Here is an 18779-nt window from a genome sequence, read left to right as displayed (position 1 = left end):
ATGGGTAACTGTTCCCCAAAGCTTGGATCCCACATATGTAAGCATACTGAATGCAAGTGATTACATATGCTCAACAGATTTTGTTATATTTCATGAAAGCTCTTATTTGACATCTTTTCTTATTGACACCATTTATGAACTCAGTTTATTTTATCCATAGTAAAATCACAACATTTGCATTCCTCACAGCAGTATTTGAAACTCAAATCTATCTACGTGTGGGTGGTTGTATGTTGTGATCTACCCTTTTAAACCAACCTAACACATGCTATGTGTAGTACCCGATAGATAAACCCAACTAGGGTTGGTCATATGCTATCTACTTCATCGATACCCGGCAGGTATCTCACAGGGAATTTCCTTGTGTGGTTTTGCAAAGTCCGTAAAAGGCCGACAGATCTACCCTCTTGTGCCGGGATTTTATTTTATTAAGTCCTGACGATTCGCTACCAGGCGAGAAACGTTGTCCGCACAATAGAGCGCCCTACCTGAGACATAATCTCAGACATGCGCCTTGGTTTCTTTCAATCAGGGTGGGAGACCCATTGATCAAAATAGTCTTCGCTGGTACTCCCTTACCTGTTTTAAAATTTCTTTCAGGTTATACACCTGCACACTTTCATCTACACTAATTAGACCCCACGGCACCTAATGGCATTTGGAAACAAAGATCTCCGCCAAAGAGCCCCTCATAGGGAGCCCGTCAGGTATTGCAGCGCCGACCTGACGAGGAGCAGCCCATATGATGAAGCATGACACCTTGCCGGGTGTGTGAGGGCCCTATATTCCTCCTACACTTCATGACCACATAAAACCAGTTTTTCCTTGTCTCGATATTAGGAACAGCATACCTTTTGTATCTCCGTTATTGTTAGGGCATGTATGCTGGACCTGCCTAAAAAGCCCTCAGTCCCTCGTTTGTGATTGATCCTTGGGGTACCCCACAGATGATTTCTTTGGGGTTGGAGGTGAAGTGGGAAGGCAGACTTTTTGCGTTCTTCCTGGTAGAAAAGATGTGATCCATCTGAGAGCGGTTCTTTTGATGCCTACATTGTGCAGCCTTGTGATGAGTTTGTGGTGGGAGACCATATCCTATAGTTTTCATAATAGAAATAGTTATAGCATAACACTGCAGAAGCCATCTCAACTAGCGTCCACATCCATTGTGACTAGCAAGTATTAAGGCAAAGTTTAAACCAATGGCGCTAAATGTACATCTATGTATTCTGATAATCATCCTGTGAGGGATCTATTCCTTGTTATTATGGGTTTTCCAGGAGGGTTTCGCCCTTCTATGTGTATTTTTGGCAAACTTATATTAGTGAAACTAACGGATTAGAACTCTTCAAATATCTATAATTCACGATCACTGAATAGTCGTGGATTACACAGTTTTTCCTGTATGTTTAAGAACTGATTTATTAGTACATAGTTCGGTTCGTCAGAATCTTTACTGGTGTCAAAACTGCTAATCGCTGTTTGCAGCATGTATTTTTGACCAGTATTTTGTAACCAAGCATTCATGCATTTGACTCACTATTCCTTTATCTCTTTATAGTTATTCCAAAATTAAATTTAAGATTATCAAATTGAAAATTAATCTTATTATTAAATTTCATTAGACAAATATTGTACAGTTACTGGTTGGTATCGTATGCTAGTCAAACCCTTACAAGCAAGCAGTTTTTATGCATTTTCTCTCATATCCATTTTGGATAACCATGAGTACATATAGACTGTGAGATAAATTAGTTTTCTTTTTTAACTTCAAATATACTCAGCTGTGATTTAAGTGAAAAAAGAAAATGTAGGCTCTACAGTTAAGGAAGACTTGCAAGGGGGGCTGCAGACGGCACTTAAACTTGAAGGGGAAGCATACGATCCTGGGTCAACCCACCCCCTGCTATGTCCTCAATCGGTTATTGGAATCGGAAAACTGTAGGGCAGAGATAGGCCATTGCTTACCTCTTCTAAGGAGAGGCGCCACTAAATGCATATAAAGTGGTTGTCACCTCACCCCTAGGTCCCTCTGAACAATTTTCCTCTTTCCCATGATGCCAAGTGTAATGATCAAAATACTAGAGCAAAAGACCCAGAACGTGGGCCCGGCCTGGCCACAGACGGGCCCGTCCTTTTCTCGGGCTTGGCGCGGCCCGAGGCGCGGGAGCACTGTGTGCTTTAAATAGAGTCTTAATTAGGCCCAGGTATTTGCAGCACGGGGATTGTGGGACATACAGTACCCAGTGGCATCGATAAGTCCCGCAGTGGCTCTCCCCCCCCCCCCCGAAGAGTCAGCGTTGCTGCTCACCTCCAACTACAGCAAGGAGAAACGACTCCTGAGTCTCTCTCCCTCAGATGGTCGGCATGCCAGCAGGAAAGTCTCGCCCCAATACATTTGTCAATTATGGATTATAAACCAAATTGGATTGAATTTTTGGGAATCCATAATCAATGGATCAATTCACTGTTCATCCGACTGTATAATGAGTGCTTTAAAATCTTTTGTATAACTTTATTGTCCAGTGCGTCCTTTGATCTTTTGCCTTGGGCACCTTTGGTAGTAGGCTGTCAAAATATCTGTTATAGCACCAACCACATAACCCCTCTACAGAATAGACTTACCCACTAAATATGTATTCCAATAGGAGGTGCGATTTCATGTACCACTACACCACTTTCTATTTCTACCTACCTGTTCTAGTGGCTTTGGTTCAGAGCTAAGCAGAGTTAAGAGGTAGCCTGCTATGGTAAGGGCACAGTAATTGTATTATCGGTCTGTTATGGAGACACAAAAGATTTATGGAACCTTTTGTAAACTTTCAGCCCTGTTACAATTTAGCCTTTTTTCAAACTGCACCGACATCTCTTTTAATCTTACCTGACATAACTATTAAATTGGCTAATTGTCTGTTAATTAGAGTCAACACCCAATGACCACGAGAAAAAATAATAAATTAAGTACTCTTTGCGATAAATTGTATTAATCCTCATGCTAAACGTGTTTGAAATGCCACTCTTGCTAAACAGTTTGCTTAGCAATAACGACGGCGTGCTGCTGAATAAAACTCGCACTGCTCTAAGCTTTTGACTATGGGTGCTTGCAGAGCAAGTGACATCAAAGACTGGGACCAGAGACACTCATATGGTTATCACCAAAGGCAAACAATTTTGATGGCGCTGGCAGTGAGAGCAATCTGTTGGTAATGGGACTTGGTATCTTTTAACGTCGACCTACAAAGTGTAGTGGAAGGGAATGCTGTGCCAGGACGACCTTTAGCAGTATCATAGAGAGCAATTCATTTCTACAAAGTAATACAGTTTATTCCGTCGTAGTCTGTACTCCCCGTCCTTCCTCCATTTTCATCTATCGCAATTCAGAGGTGATACCTATGAGGAAATATATGTGATATAAGGAACATAAAAGCACTTGGAAATTGATACAATTTCAAACAGTGGGGGAACTATGTAAATTAACTTTATGTTGCTGTTATCTTTTTATACTTGGTGAATAGTTACAAACATCTATGACTTACATGCTCGTTTACGACCAAGCAGTGTTACCAAATGTTAAAAAAATGTTGCAACAAACACAATTTATGCTGAGGTCTCAAGTGTTTGTTCACTTGGGTGCCGATTCCGATCCGGGTCGGAAAGCACTCCGACCGAGACGGATCCGGAGTGTTTTCCGACCGAGCCGGAGTCCTGCAGTCCGACCGAGTGAGTTCGATGCGGCTGTATGCTGCTGGACTCGGTTCGGTCGGACTCCCATAGAAGTCAATGGGAGCCGGTCGTACGACGCGTACATGGGCTCCCATTGACTGAATGGGTACGTCTCGCGCAAGGGCGCCCCCTACAGTGGGTAGGCGTCGGTGCCATCCGCACCGTACATGCCTGTGTTGAGGGACTCTTGGGTCTCCCCCTGTGTCCGAGTCGTAGGGCTGCGGGTGACCGGGGGTCCGACGTGGACCCCCCAAAGGCAACCACCCGGACGTTTTGCGAGCCGGACACTCCGGCTCGCACAGGCAGTCCGACGCGTGCATCGTACTGGCTCGGTCGTAAATCGCATCCATTGCACGCCACGGTTAGCTTACGGCCGAGACGTATGGAGCGGTTTGGACCTGGAAACGACTCGGTCGGTGATTTTCACGTAGCTCGCATCGTGGTTGTACAGCTGGACGAGTCGGGCGGAAAACACGCGTACGGCTCGTGGTTTTTCCGGCCGGATCACGTCCGGTGCCCTTCCGACCCGGATCGGAATCGGCCCCTTGGTGAACACTTGCATACTAAATAAAGAGCAAGAATATTCTCACATGGTCATTTCTTAATTTTGCGCATGGGTTCTCATTGGCAGTTGCCACCAGTTATAAAAGGGCATTGTTGGCTTGTGCTGACCCTGGAGAAATGTATTGTACACCCGAGTGCTTATTTCAATTCGTGCTAAAACTGGGGCTAATGCCATTTACATCCATATTCATAGGCTCAGATGGGGCTCCTTAATATTGTGGTAATAACCTCACCGTGGGAACATCGCAGAAAAAAATATCAAGTTGTTCATTGTAGTGTATCAGCAAACTCCTGTTCTTCCTCCACAGAGCACACTGGTTGATGACAAATTCAAGGAAAGACTAGACCAAGAAGACACAGTTTGCAGTTACGATTTTCTTCTGTGCTGGTGAGTGTCTTAGTTGAAAATCGATAAAATGTTCCAATTGTAATACGTTTTTCCTAAGCAGAAGATATCCAAATCAGTCACCAAATCTGTCTTTACTGAGGAAAGCAACCAGAATTCAATTTGTTTTTCAGTTTGCATCACTCGTGAATTAATGAACAAGCAAGAGCTGGGGTGGGGGTGGCAGACCCATTGCCACCATATATTAACCTAATGTGATCTAATAGACACCTAAAGCTGTCATACCAGGATTAAAAATTAAATTTGAAAAAAATAATTAATCCATGAGTGGGAAACATTTGAACAGAGCTACAAATCACAGAAAAAAATTGTTCGAGGTCTGACATGAAGTGCTTTATGACTTACATTGGACAGGTATGCTCCACTAACAGTCATCTTGTTTCTCTCTTGGTATATTAAGAACCTAATACGGTGGTGAGATCCAATAGTTAATGTCTTTTTAGTTCTTTTTTAATGTGTGAGGATTTTTTTCCTATATTTTATGATTTCAGTTGAAATTTCACTTGCTGGGTAACTCAACGGCAAGGTCATATAGGCCCTAATGTACGAAATCTCTGTTCACAAAAAGCAGTTGCATGTTTTGCACTGACATTTTTGAGAATGGAAAGGAATTATGTGAACCAACCTATGTACTAACTGGTCAGTTCATAAAATTTCTAATCGTAATGGGTTGCAATCTGACCTACCTCATCAATATTTAAAGAGGTAGGTAGTACATTGTGGCTCACTACGATTCAATGCAATCACAGGGATGGTGACCTTTTGGGGTCAGCAGACTACCAAGTCTGTAATCTCATTTTAAATGATGTCAACTTCACTTCCCTTTTGCAAATTCGTTACCTACTTTGAGATGCAAGTAAAATGTCAATGTTTTTCACCCAGATTTTTGCTGCAAAACATTGGTAACACACCCCTTCCAAGAAGCAATTTGTCAAGGGTTTCTAAACACATTTTGTAATTCGCTAACTAGTTCGCATTTGGAAAATGTATTTATTACATAACAAAAAGCCATTTTGAGGTTGCAGATCCTGTCTTTTTGTAAGTCACAGGCTTAGCAATAGCAATATGACTTTGTATATCAAGCCCTTAGTCACTTTTTAAGAATTGCTTGTACAGTTACATTTGCCATACTCCACTCCAATTGCTTCTGATGTATACATTTTGTGGCTCCGAGCTTTTTACATTTTATCGAACACATTCTCTCACCTATCTCTGGAGGCCGAGTGAGGCGGATTAGGGAGGTGGAGACTTTCCCAAAAACTTTAAAACCTGTTTTTTTTCTGTGGAAAATACATTTTCTGCTGTGGGGTTGCATGCCTGAGCTATGCCTGCTAACACCGGGACACTCCTTGGAGTAGCCACACGTTCTAAAAGTCCATCATTCATTTATTTATTATTCATCCCAGGTTGCTGAGAATCACCCAGCTAAGCTTTCAAAGAATTCAGTTTTACCTCTTGCCACAAGGGCTTTTCAAAGGATTCTGAGTCACACCTCAGAGGAATCTCTGAGGGGCAGTGGTCTTGAAGTTTAAAGAAATCTCTATTTTCCTTTAGATTCACATTGCCTGCTTTCTTTAGGGCCCATTGTTATAAGACAGCAAAACTGTGGCCGTGGATATAGACCACCTCTCCAACAAATTCCCTTACTGTAAGGTCCAAGGGCCTGTCACCCCTTGCAGAGGCTGAAAGAACCAGTACTTATGCCGACGACATACCCCTGCAACAATCCCCTGCTCTCCACTCACAGCCAAGGCTGAGTGAAATTCAGGGCTAAAGCGGAGCAAATGGTATGAGGCCACCACCATCTTAATGGACCCTAACCCATCAACATTAGAGTATCCTTGCACAGACATGTCTGAGTTCAGAAAGTTTGCAAGCCGAATAAGCATGTCGATTCTTAGAGTAAAAAAAAAATACTCTTTCGCTTACCTGGGTGAGGCTCCAGGATGCTATGATCCATACCTGGGACCCCATCACACACCTTCATATCCTCCATGCTCTTTATGATTTGAGTTACATTACCTTTATGAGGAAACAAGAGCTGTGGCCATCAAGAAGGAGATGATGCCCCACAGTTGTTAATAGTTCCAATTCCACCTTATGGTTGCCAGGCAGGTTAAGAACATGCTGTATCGGGGGAGCATTTGCTTTCTCGATCCCTGGCTATGTGGCTGTTATTATTTATTTGAGGAAAAGAATGCTTAAGTGTTTGTGGATTACTATCTTAATCACATTTTCTTGATTTTAAGTCACTCTATGAGAACAGTGGGCCATGTTAGAATTTTATTGCACTATTTAATTCAAGTATGAATCAATATTTGATTTAGGGATTGCCATGATGTTTCAGCTAGCTATAGTCCAACCGATTTCATTACAAGTTGAAGTACTGATCAGTGCCCGTTTTTTTTCTTTCTGCACTTCTCCAGTTTCCTCCCTTAAAAGCTTTTCTGGGTGCTTTCCAGAGATTATTGCCGACATGTTAGCTAATTCCAGTTGCTATGTATCCAGCTTTGAGGTGAAGCTAGTGCTGTCTTTGCTTTAGTTGGTAGACAGTGTATTTAAGATTCTCCTCATGTTTACATTGGCTTGCCTAATAAAAAGATTTCAACTTGAAAGGTTTTATTCATTTTAGCATGTAATGTGAGTGAGTTCCTGCAACATCTGTTATGGCTCCATGCAGAGTTTGAATACTTTAAACAATAGCTCAATAGCTGTCTTTAACGACACGGTTTTCCAACAAGTGGTCGAAAGTGACCTAATAGACAACAAGAGCAAAGCTCGATTAGAAAAAACCTCATATTATTAACAACTTCTACTCTGACCTTATGCGATGTCCATGCTTATCTTCAGGAATTGGATCCTTACCTATAGGATAGCGGACTACAGCCCTATGTATTGGATTGCCAATAGAGGCGGTGGGCCCTTCACGTGCACAATCATGCAAGACCACATATACTTGCATCTCCTGTGAGATGCTCATATTGTAGGAGCCCCTGTATATAGACAGGCCCCATGGAGGAAATAAGGACACATTTATCAAGGTCTCCAACCCATGTACCCACTGGTGCTGTGTTCCTCCAAATTTGGAAAGCTGTGGACTGAACATGAGGTCAGAGACAGCTGGATGAAACATGACAACCAGGGAGATGGAGGGACCAGTACGCATCCTCAACATCCCTACTTCGACTGTTTTTAACATTTCCATAGATCCCATCTAATAAAGATACTTTGTGTCATCACAAGGGAAGTTTATTCCCTTGTTGATCCCAACACTACAAAGATGAGGCATTTCCACAATACCTCCTTACAATAACAGTTAACACTTAGGTTCCCAACCACGCCACCAAATCTGTTGTTCGGATGCGATGCAGCCCGATGACGAAACATGTTGTTGAGTGAGGGTTTGCCTCTATTTCTTTAAAGAATCCACACCTCTTCGTTGAGCATGTTTAAACCGTGAAAAGGTTAGGTAAATATTTTTCTGTCTGAGTAGTCCGTTTTGATTTTGCGATTATCCATGTGTAGCAGGATAGAATCCTTGGACTGCCCACTCCTCTTGTTCCCTAACTGATTATAACATAAGATAGTTAATGGCCAGATTACTGTACCTTTTTACATTTCCAGCTCCACTAAATCCTCTGAACACAAAATTATAAATGTGTTTCTAAATCAATTGCTCCTAAATTTAAGTACACCATTAAATAAACACTACTGTCTCATTGAGTTCTGCTTTGGAAAAGAGGATAGCAGAGAGACAAAAGGACAAGCAAACATACAAATCCACAACCTGAGACCGCTGAAGATACTCCAATCCGAACTGTCCTTTTTCCTTGGAAAGGACACCCTGGGTGTACCACCCTCTGGTTCACAAACTCCCACCCACCTTCCTTGAAAATACCACTGACAATATTCTGCTCCACTTGGATAGTGATTCATCCAGACTCCAAAGAAAGCTTTGACTGAGTTAGCCCTAGAGAAAATGTTTCTCATTCTAAGATGTTCCACCTTGTGCTTCACTGGGAGCCCATGAGCACCAGCAGAATGTGGGCCACCAATTTCTTTTTGATTTCCATCAGAATACTTTTCTTTTATGGCCACAGTTTAAGGATTTAAGTATGGAAAGAACGGAAACCTGTGTTTGCCCCTCACAGATTTTCTTTGACTTCAGGGTCCCTCCAATCAGCAGAGTGTAGAGCTGCCATTTCACTCGACACTATGGTTCTTGTGGGCAATGTATGGATAATCAATCATAAAGAAGCATAATAACATTTAGTTACTGGAAATAAGATGTCATAAGAAAAGCATACTCTAGAAACCAGATACTGTTTGCACAAGATAACTTTGTATTTAAAAAGGCTTAGATTTAAAATAAACCTTTACCTGCCTCTCCAAAAGATAATACAGAGGCTATTATATAGATATTGTTTTAAGGTTGTTTTCATGTATTAAGAAGTCTTGTTGTATATTGCAGTCGGTCACTAATGTTATGTGGTTTTAGTTTTTTCTCTTGGGACACAGAGCACAACTGCTATGTCTTTTTGAATATGAAGTTATCTTGTGCAATCAGTATCTGGTTTCTAGAGTATACTTTTCTTGTTACATTGTCTGCAACCAGTCTGCCCTGGTTCATTGTGAGTAGGGTGGCCCTTGTTTCTCTGATACAATTTCACTAGGTTCATCATCTTAATTTGCAGACATTTGAAGCTGATAAGCTTTCTTTAGCATGTTGTGCTCCTGCACAAAGTAGATTTCCATTACCTCCGGTAGCAACTTATTCATTTTTACAGAAAGAGATCAGATTATATCTCAGAGCACCCCGATTTGGGCACCACTGAATAAACTGCATAAGATCCATTCTGAATGCCTGTTCTAAAAAAAAAAGCACTAACTGCACAGTACTTACAGGAAGAAATCTTGGCGACTTAAGTCACGTACCCTGCCGCTCTCTTTTTACAGCCTCTGCTCAGCTCCATGCACCTCGCCTGCTATGCCCTTCAGATTTTTGGGCAAATCTTTCATGAGAGCATGGTTTTTACCAGTCTTCCTGGCAAATCTTTGCATGAGGACACTAATGGAACTTAGCAGGAGTCCACTCAGTTCTGATAACAGAGCCCAACAGACAGCAGGGAGGATTGGTTGCTGGGCATTTTGATCTGTTTTGTCTCCTGAACCTAGCTCCTTGAAGAAGTCTCCTTTTCCTTTTCTGACATTGCAGCCTGCTGTAAAACAAATACCCAGCAATCTGCGCTTGCACTTTAGAACTCAAAAGTGACTCAGAACCAAGGTGTTGTGCTCTGATACTCAGGATGTGGGGCAGACCACATATAGGGCTGGGAATTCCGTCAAGAGACTGGTGACCCATTTCAGATCCACAACACAAGACAAGGATTGCCTTTGAAAGACAAAACTTGTGTCTACCAGCTTAAGACTCACTTAGACTCCCTCCTGATGGCTGCCACGAAACGCATGCTGAGGCCCGGGTTCAGATGCGGCATATAACCGTAACCGATTCTCCTATCTATATTGCCATTTGGACGTTCCTCAGCCATGATTGCCACCTTTCCATGACTGGATGTGCCATGGTGGCATTTGTATTTCATCTCCTCATCAGCATTCTCCTGCCAGGGGAGATTGCATGTCAGCATTCACAAAAGCCATGACTTTGGAACATAGTATTTCACTGCTCTCCATGTGTGAAGAGTAAGAACAATTTGGTGTTAAATTTGGTATTTTGATGTATTCCAGAAGAAGTAATGTACAGCAATGGTGATAATCTGTAGATATAAGTAGTCGTCCATTCTGTCGAATTGAAGTTTAATCCTGAATGTTGAAGGTCTGAGGAGCGTTCCAGGAAATGCTATGCAATAATTCAAGGTTTTGATAAGAATACCATGGCCACCCTTGTGAATAGCTGATCAAGGGTTCTGATCGAATCCCCAAACAAGCACCTTCAGCCGCAATAAGGATAAGTCAGGTTTGGTACTCTCAGTATTTTCTAGAAATGTAAATACCCATTCCAAGGCTAAAAGACATTTTACTTACATTGTGTTTCAGAACATTTAGGCTCTTTGGGTATGTGTGCCTCAGCTTCTCCCTCTTGATTGGACGCTACTTGGCATTCAATTCTGGGTATGTGAATTCCTACAGTGTTTCTAGAAATATTGATTAACATGACTGATTAGGTTATCTGTTTTTGTTTAACTACCTTAAACCGGGGCAGCAGTCCTGGTATGTGCTTGCATTGTAATACTTTCTTTCATCCTCACCAAGGATTCTGGACAAGTTCAATTGAGGGCAATGTACTAATGGAGAAAACACTCATTGGTGACTAAGTAACCCGTATGTCCAAATACAGAGAAGGAGAAAAACAATCAGTGACCCCATCTGTTTTATAAATACTACACTTTAGTTTCGTAATTATTTGGCTTTTGCTAATGCTTTCTCTTTTCCTTGTTAGGTAATCTTTTTGTTCTGTCATCATGGCAACAGAGACCATGGAAATAGATGATGCTCTGTACAGGTAAGCTTTAACTCTTGATGCTCCTCTTGATCCCTTCATTGAGAAATTAATATTCTATGATTGTACAACTTTGCTACTTGCTATATTTCATTGGAGTGCGGAAATTAAAATGTGACTGGGATATTCTTCTTTAAATGCATAGTCGACAAAAGATGATTTACTGGTCAAATTCTCTCTTCTTGATGTTCCACTGATCTCCTGCAGAGCATTTGCTAAATGTGGAATTTGATTTCAAAATTCTGAGATAATTTGTTATCAACAGATTTAAACACAACCAATGGTCAGAAAACCCCATCTTCTTTTTACAGAATTCTTCACCATTGGGTAACATCTCTCACCCCTTTATCTTGTTGGACAGGTGTGGGGTTCAGTGTAGCTTACTACACCTGGTCTTGCATGACCTTAGACTTAAAAATACTAAGGGGAGTTTATCAGCAATTTCTAGGTATGAAAAGTAATTTGTTGAAGTAGTCCTAGTCCTTCTCCCAGTGTTTAAGGGTTTTAGGAAGAACGTTGAGAGGTTCTATTAGCAAACATTAGTTGCTTTTTATTGTGCACACAGATTTAGGTGTTCTTATTAGTCTAGTATTTTTTCTGTCTGCTTTGTGTCTATTGAAACATTTGTATATCAAAATAAAGGGGAGAGAGAGGATATTCTGGGTTCGTCCTCCAAAACAGAATCAAAATACCATAAGAGCAGCAGTACCGAGGAAAGTAAACCTCAATTGGAGAATACAAAGTTTTCTTGTAAAACCCTCATGCTTCATCACCGGATCTATCCCGTTCCGCTATGAAGCGGGGCGTGCTGCGACCTACGGAATACGTCGGAGCACCTTCAAGATTATACAATGATAAAGAAGATGGTGTAAAAAATAGGAGTGGGGGGGTTGGTTTGTGTGTTGGAGTGAGTCTTAAAGTACCTGCTCAGTGGCGAAACAGAATGGACCCGATGATGAAGCATGCCACCAAGGGGTAACCCTGGTGGGTGAGGGTTTTGCAAAAAGCGTCGTTTTCTTCAGTTGAGGGTTACTTTCCTCAGTACTGCTGGGTTTCTGTTACGGTATTTTGTTGAAACATTTGGCCATCAAGATTATTTATTTTGATGCATTTAAAATACGTGGTCAGTGATGCTCTAGGTTTCGTTCTGGCCTCCTTATATTGTTATCAGGCACGACAAGTTGTTTCCACTATTGACTAAAGTTATGAATATTGTTTTTGTTATTTTTCACACTGAAATAAGAAAGTGGCTGTTTTTGCTGTGCTGCAATTTTTCGTAATATACTTTTTATTGTTTTTTAGATTACAACATCAAAATATTTGTATTTATCCAAGAAATAGCATTAGCGTGTGCAGCAAGGACAGGACAAAGATAGATATGCATAAGGATATGTGAAGTCTTTAAGTAAACTCTGAAAGCAGCCTGCTGCCTACACTCACCCCCTATGTTAACAACTCATAGGCCGGTGCCCCAGCGTACATTGAACTGTCACTCTCCTCCTATTGTACTGTGTTTTTAAAGTGTTTTTTAAATAAGGCTGTGCCCGAAACTTCACTCTTATATGGCAAAAACTTTATCCAATGTTTCTATCAGGATTATTCTCAATGTCCATTTGTAAATCTATAATGTTTCTACTTACTCCCGTTGTTCAGCACAATTCTATAAAACCTTTTCTTTCAGTGATTTTGTCCGATCTTTAGACTTGCTGTCCATCAAAAGGTTATGCAGCTGTTGTTGAGTCTGAAGATGAGCTTCAATGCTAGCCAAACAGGTGTAGTTGCTACGCAATAAGTATCTGTAACAATGAATCAATGTTAGTCCAGCATATGAAGCACTACCCGTCCTCCCATCTAGCCCTGGCTTTATAGTTAAAATAAAATCTCTTTGTTGACTGGTATTGTTTGGTTTAGAACCCATATGGTAGTGACTGATAATATGAGGTTTTGAGAAAATATTAATAATTTATATCCAAAGCCTTTTATAAAGAAAGAAAACAGACAAGTGGGCTTCCTTACCCAGCATCCTTCTTTACAGGAAATTACGTCACTGCATTTCTCTGCATCTGTCCCAACAGGAAGCGATGGCATTGGTTTCCCACGAAAATCATGTTCAAAAAGAAGGATCAAGATAAGTGGACATTGTTCCCCAACAAAGATGTACACAGGAAGAGACATCACTGTAGTTCTCAACATCCATCTTCAGGAAGTGAAATCACTGCATTTCCCAGCATCCATCTCTATCCCCTGCCTTAAATGGGTACCTCAGGGCATCCTACCATTCTGGTGTTTCCGGCACAGGGTGAACACAGACAAGACAGCGCACCACTTCAACCTGAAAGAAAAGATCTAATCATGGGTCTCACATAGCATCCCCACAATACATAGACCTAACATCATACATGACCAACCAACCGCCACACACCCTCAAACTATCGAACAGAAGCTCCACCTCATGCCCATCAGTGCAGTCCCAGCAGTACTCCATGCTCCAGACATCGCAGACGTCCTCACTTGTTGCAACCTTGATGCAATCTCCATCATAGAAACATCCCACACCCTCCCTATCTCGCATATCTAAACACTCTTTTTTTCCATGTGCTAAAGTATCCAGCAAGCTGACTGTGTTCATAAGGGAGAAGGCCTCCTGGTCAGAATGTAGGCAAGCAAGCAACACTAATTTTCCATGGAGCTCCTCAAATGCCACTTCCCAACCTGTGCAGGAAAGTCTGTCACCTTCCTCTTCAAAGAAATAAACGACGGGTTCTTAGAGTTCCTGACCACATAATCCATCCAACATACCCACACCATCCTCGGTAAAATCAAGCCTTCTTACAACTCCAGCATGAAAACAAAGAGACACCTTCCTCAACACACTCAACATGATACAGCATGTCACCCATTGAGTATACTCCAAAAGTGATGTCCTGGACCTTGGTGACATCTCCAACCATCCTTTGCAAGCCTTCGCTAGCCGTAAACTGAGGGACCACCTTGCCATCCTCGTCACCCTGCTCAGTGTCCATTAAAACACGTCACAGTCAACCCAAAAGAGAATAACAAACCATCAGATTCTTCAAAGTCTTCTCCATAGACAACCTAAAGATAAAAATCTTCACTGGCACTGCCACTTTCTCCTCTGTCGTCAACGCTCTTCTAAACAGCTTTGACACATTTTTGGGAAAACCATGTGACCACCATGCACTAAAACTCAATAGTGCATGCTGTAGTCTTTAGTACCCTGGTACTCTAAACACCTCGCTGACTACAAATCCTCTATCTGCAGACAGCAAAGGAATTTGAAGAACCCTTGATGATCTAACCCCACTGAAGTGCCCTTTTGCAACATGCAGAAAACTCACCACATCAGCTAAAGCCAAGTACTAGAACAACACCTCAATGAAGGGGCCAGTGGAAGCAGAGCAATCTTCATAACAGCAAAGCACTGCTTGAACCCTTTCTGATCGTTCTATCCCATACTCCATAGACTAGTACAGTGTCATTGACTACTTCTACAATGAAAGATTACATGAGATACTACAGAACATCAGCAACACCAAACCGGCTTCTCTCTGACACCCACTCCATGCTGCAATCTACAACTCATTCTTCAAACTCCTGTATCTCAAAGGCCTCACTGACTTACTCAGCTCCCTCATAGTCACAACCTTTTAGTGATGTCTTACCCTCATTCCTTATCAATGCACTCTCTTGAGAAGCTCTCTCACCACCACTCACTATTGTCAACCACACCTCTTTCTAGCCATCTTCCCTGATGCTCTTAAGACAGGCCAGATCCTTCCACTTTTGACATAACTCACACTAGATACTGGTGACCTTTCCAACTACCAGCCTATCACTAATCTCCCCTTTATCAGCAAATGTATCGAAACAACCTCAGGATCACATCAAAGTCAATCATCTCTTGATCAACTATCAGTGAGGCTTCTGATCACGTTGCAGCATGGAGACAGCTACCTTTCAAATCATAGTTGACTCCTGCATGGCCAAAAGTTAAACATTGTTAAAAATTAACCCTGGTTTACTGGTCTTCTCAGCTTCCATTGACACATTGGCTACTCCACCCTCCTCTACACCCTCAAATCTCAGTCAGGATTCACTATAAACATACTTAGCTGATTCTCTTCCTACCTATTGTACTTTCACTAGTTTGTTCATGTAGGCTCCTCCAGTTCCCTGAATATCTTGATCATCTGTGAAGTTCCCCAGAGTTCCATCTAGTCCCTCATCCTCTTCAACCTCTACATGGAGCACCTAGGGCTCTGCTCAGAGATGACCTCATCAAAATACACCAATACAGCAATGATACAATTGTATTTGAAAGCCTCCTCTGCTTCAGATGCCTAACACCCCAGTCACTGCCTTCACCCTATCCAGACCAGTTGTTCAGTCCCTCCCTGAAGCTTTTTGACCAAAACAGAATGCCTGCTATTCGCCAAAAACAACAAGCAGCAAGACCTAACCTGGGCGAACAACATTAACTTGGAGAGGTTCAAACCCAACTTTCAAACAATGCCAAGTCATTCTGAATCACTGTGGACACCGATCTCACCATCAAGGAACACGTTACCAACAAATGCAAGATAGCCTAGTACCAAATCTCTCTGCTTTAGAAAGTTAAGCGATTCCTCCCAGAAAGCGACTTCAGAAGTGTTGTTCTAGCCCTCCTACTCTCACATATGGATTGTGGAAATTCCCTGCTTTATTGCCTTCCAGACATCTACCATACTCACTGTAGTATGCCCCATTAAGTTCCTGAAGAAGTATGACCACAGCATCTGCACCCTGATGGAGCATAACTGTCTCACTTGTTAACCCACACCACCTTCAAAACCAGCTACATCATCTACCAAGCCCCCCTGTCTACCTGATTGCTAAATTAGCAGACAGAACACCATCAACGGGAGATGAAGAATTGCAAATAAATGTAAAAATAAAAACACAATGCAACAGGCCTTCTCCATCTATGCACCTAGTGTCTGGAACAAAAAATCCATAATCCATCAAGAATCTCCCAACCCTAGTCCAATTTATGAAAGATCTGAACACTGACCTCTATAACGGACACTACACCATGATGCAGTAACGGTCCACAAACAAGCTAACCCTTCTTTCACATTTTGACAGTGTTGTTATTTTTTAACCTGAACAGCACTCTGCTGTCTTTTGGCTTGGGTTGAACATGCGTATAATAATTTAAGTATTATTTTGACCTTTTAAATCTTACTTAATCTCAGAAGAATTGTTACACATTATTAAGGAAAGTATTTCCTTTTCTGTAATAGTGGAATCTTGTGAATTTCCAGTCCACCATTTTGGTTTCTGTTTGTCTTTATTATTTGTACTGATCTTTTACCCACAAGAAATATGTTTGGCGACCAATTTTTGATGATTTTGTGCAAGTGTGGTGTTCATGCTAACCTTCAAAGGCTACATTGCTGTCTCCTGGGAATGGAAAAGAGTGTCTGCTGAAAGTGTCAGTGCATAATGATGCCTCATTGGGGTACACCGGCAGGATGTGGCTCTGTGTTTGGAGTGAGAATGTTTGAATGTTTTCAGTGGGATTTTGTTTGGATCGTGAAGGAGACATTCAGACCTATGGTGCACGGCTCCAGTGCAAAAGGCCTCCCTCACCGGCAAGGATCAGAGGTAGGGATTGTACACTTAGAGACTCAAAGAATTGATGAGACAGAGATTGGCTTATATGAGGCACCAGCTTCCTGGAGACCTGCAGATCCAGAAGCTGTCTTGGTAGCAAAAATGTAGGCAGGAGATGAAGACAAGTTGCTGACAAACAAAAGTACTGAATGCAATGCATGTCCGGTCACAGCTGTGAGGCTGCCAATCTGTTTTGGTGACAAAGGGCATAGGAGGGACTTTATAGAGGATTGTGAGGGTTGAAGGTTCAATTAGACTTTGCCGTCAGTGAAAACTTATCCAATCCATTTGGCGGACCTGTTATGGGTGCATGTGGATTGGGCCCTGATATTAACTTATAAACACATCTGTGCATAACTACCTATTTAAAGAGAAAACACTCACCTCTTCCTTCCCTCCAGCGCCAAAAATGTTACATGTTCCTACCCTTTGGAAAAACAGGTTTGCCAAATGCTTATGTTTCCTCTGTGCTATATTGTCAAGGACTGGACACTGTAATAGTCTCAAGTTTCCTTATTGATTGCCCACATAAAGGGCGGCTTCTCCTTGTAGGCATGGTGCTACCCTCCATTCAGAAAGCTATCAAGTTTCTTCTTAAGAGAGTCCCAGTTAGGAGCCAAAACCACAAAGGCATAAAACCTTCTGGGCAATCTTGGTGTTCTCAATTGAAGACAATGGAAGATACTACGATTGAAAGGTAAGGCAGTACCCTGAACCAAGGTGGAGGAAGAGCCAGCCATGTGATCTTCAGAACAAGAGAATCCAATTTGGAATTCAGATGCAGAAAATAGGACCAATATCAGGGACGAAAGGCTTTAGACGTGGGTGATGAATGCAATGAAAAAAGGAGCAAATGCATTGCGATGATTCCATCTCAAGACAAAGGGCCTGATTTAGATCTTGGCGGATATATTAGGATATAATGAGATTTATATTTTGGCAAACGGATATCCGTCACCATTGTGACTGAGCAACCCGCCCATCCGCCAAGATCTAAATCCGGCCCTAAGCCTCTTTTTAGGTGATCTATGCAGGACGTCCATAGCAGCAAAATAGATTGGCACTATCTTGCAATGGGAAGTTCAGGCAAAAAACTATGGAAAGATTACCTTTTTGGAAAGGCATAGATTAAAGTCTGTTGCTAGGTCCTGGCCTTCGGAAATTTAGAATCCACCCCTTCCGTGCTGAAACATCTGAGAGCTGATACCTATGTCTGCCTGGGATACCAGGTTCAAAAACCTCTTCCAAGCTAAGCCCCTTCTTGACATAAATGTTTAAAAAAGCCTAAGTCAGGACCTTTCTGTCTGACCATCTGTTTCTGGTCATTACCAACTTACCCTTCCCATCCTTCATGTGTCTACAGAACCCCTATTGTGCTACTGGGAAAAAAGGATTCCAGGAAAGAATCTTGTATTGAAGGTTCTACCATTTTCCAAAATGGAATCTGTCTAAGCAGTACAAAGCTATGTAAGGGAAAAAGCAAAATTATCCCAGTTAACTTTTAGGCTATATAGTCATCCAAACCTTTTTAACAAATCCATTATTCCAAGGTGTCTTTGGTAGGTATTCATTGTAGGGACATACATTACTTAAACTATAGCATCTCTCACTATAATTTATTAGGCGCTCAGCCATGTGGACTACAAGGCAAACTCATAGGTGATGTACCTAATGTATACATATGGGTATTCATACTGTGTCTGACTACTTTCTTCTATTGAGTTACTGCAGGGTTTTAAGCTGCACCCCATCAGGCCACCATGAAGGAAATAGATTCATTATTTTTCCAGGCACTCGTCGATGATGTAAATGTATACTGCTGTCTAGATGTGGCATTTAACATTTATGTCACAGGTACACTTTTGCACTAACTTGCTCTTGCCCTACTTAAAAGTT

The 18779-nt window shown here is 41.8% G+C and overlaps 1 protein-coding gene across 2 annotated transcripts in view; it reads left to right on the top strand.

Moving 5' to 3' along the window:
* Window positions 1-18779, top strand: part of UBA6 (ubiquitin like modifier activating enzyme 6) — a 658681-nt gene that overhangs the window by 14187 nt on the left and 625715 nt on the right. For both annotated transcript variants that reach the window (XM_085636514.1, XM_085636515.1), the window contains 2 exons: window positions 4593-4672; window positions 11148-11210. In XM_085636514.1, the coding sequence (XP_085492640.1) occupies window positions 11170-11210 (41 nt within the window). In that variant the 5' untranslated portion in view covers window positions 4593-4672; window positions 11148-11169. The remainder of the gene's footprint in view (window positions 1-4592; window positions 4673-11147; window positions 11211-18779) is intronic.

Source organism: Triturus cristatus, chromosome 2_1 (genome assembly GCF_964204655.1).
Source record: "Triturus cristatus chromosome 2_1, aTriCri1.1, whole genome shotgun sequence".
NCBI classification, from domain to species: Eukaryota; Metazoa; Chordata; class Amphibia; order Caudata; family Salamandridae; genus Triturus; species Triturus cristatus.
Note: the sequence above shows the minus strand (reverse complement) of the source record. Positions and strands in the feature narration are given on the sequence as shown.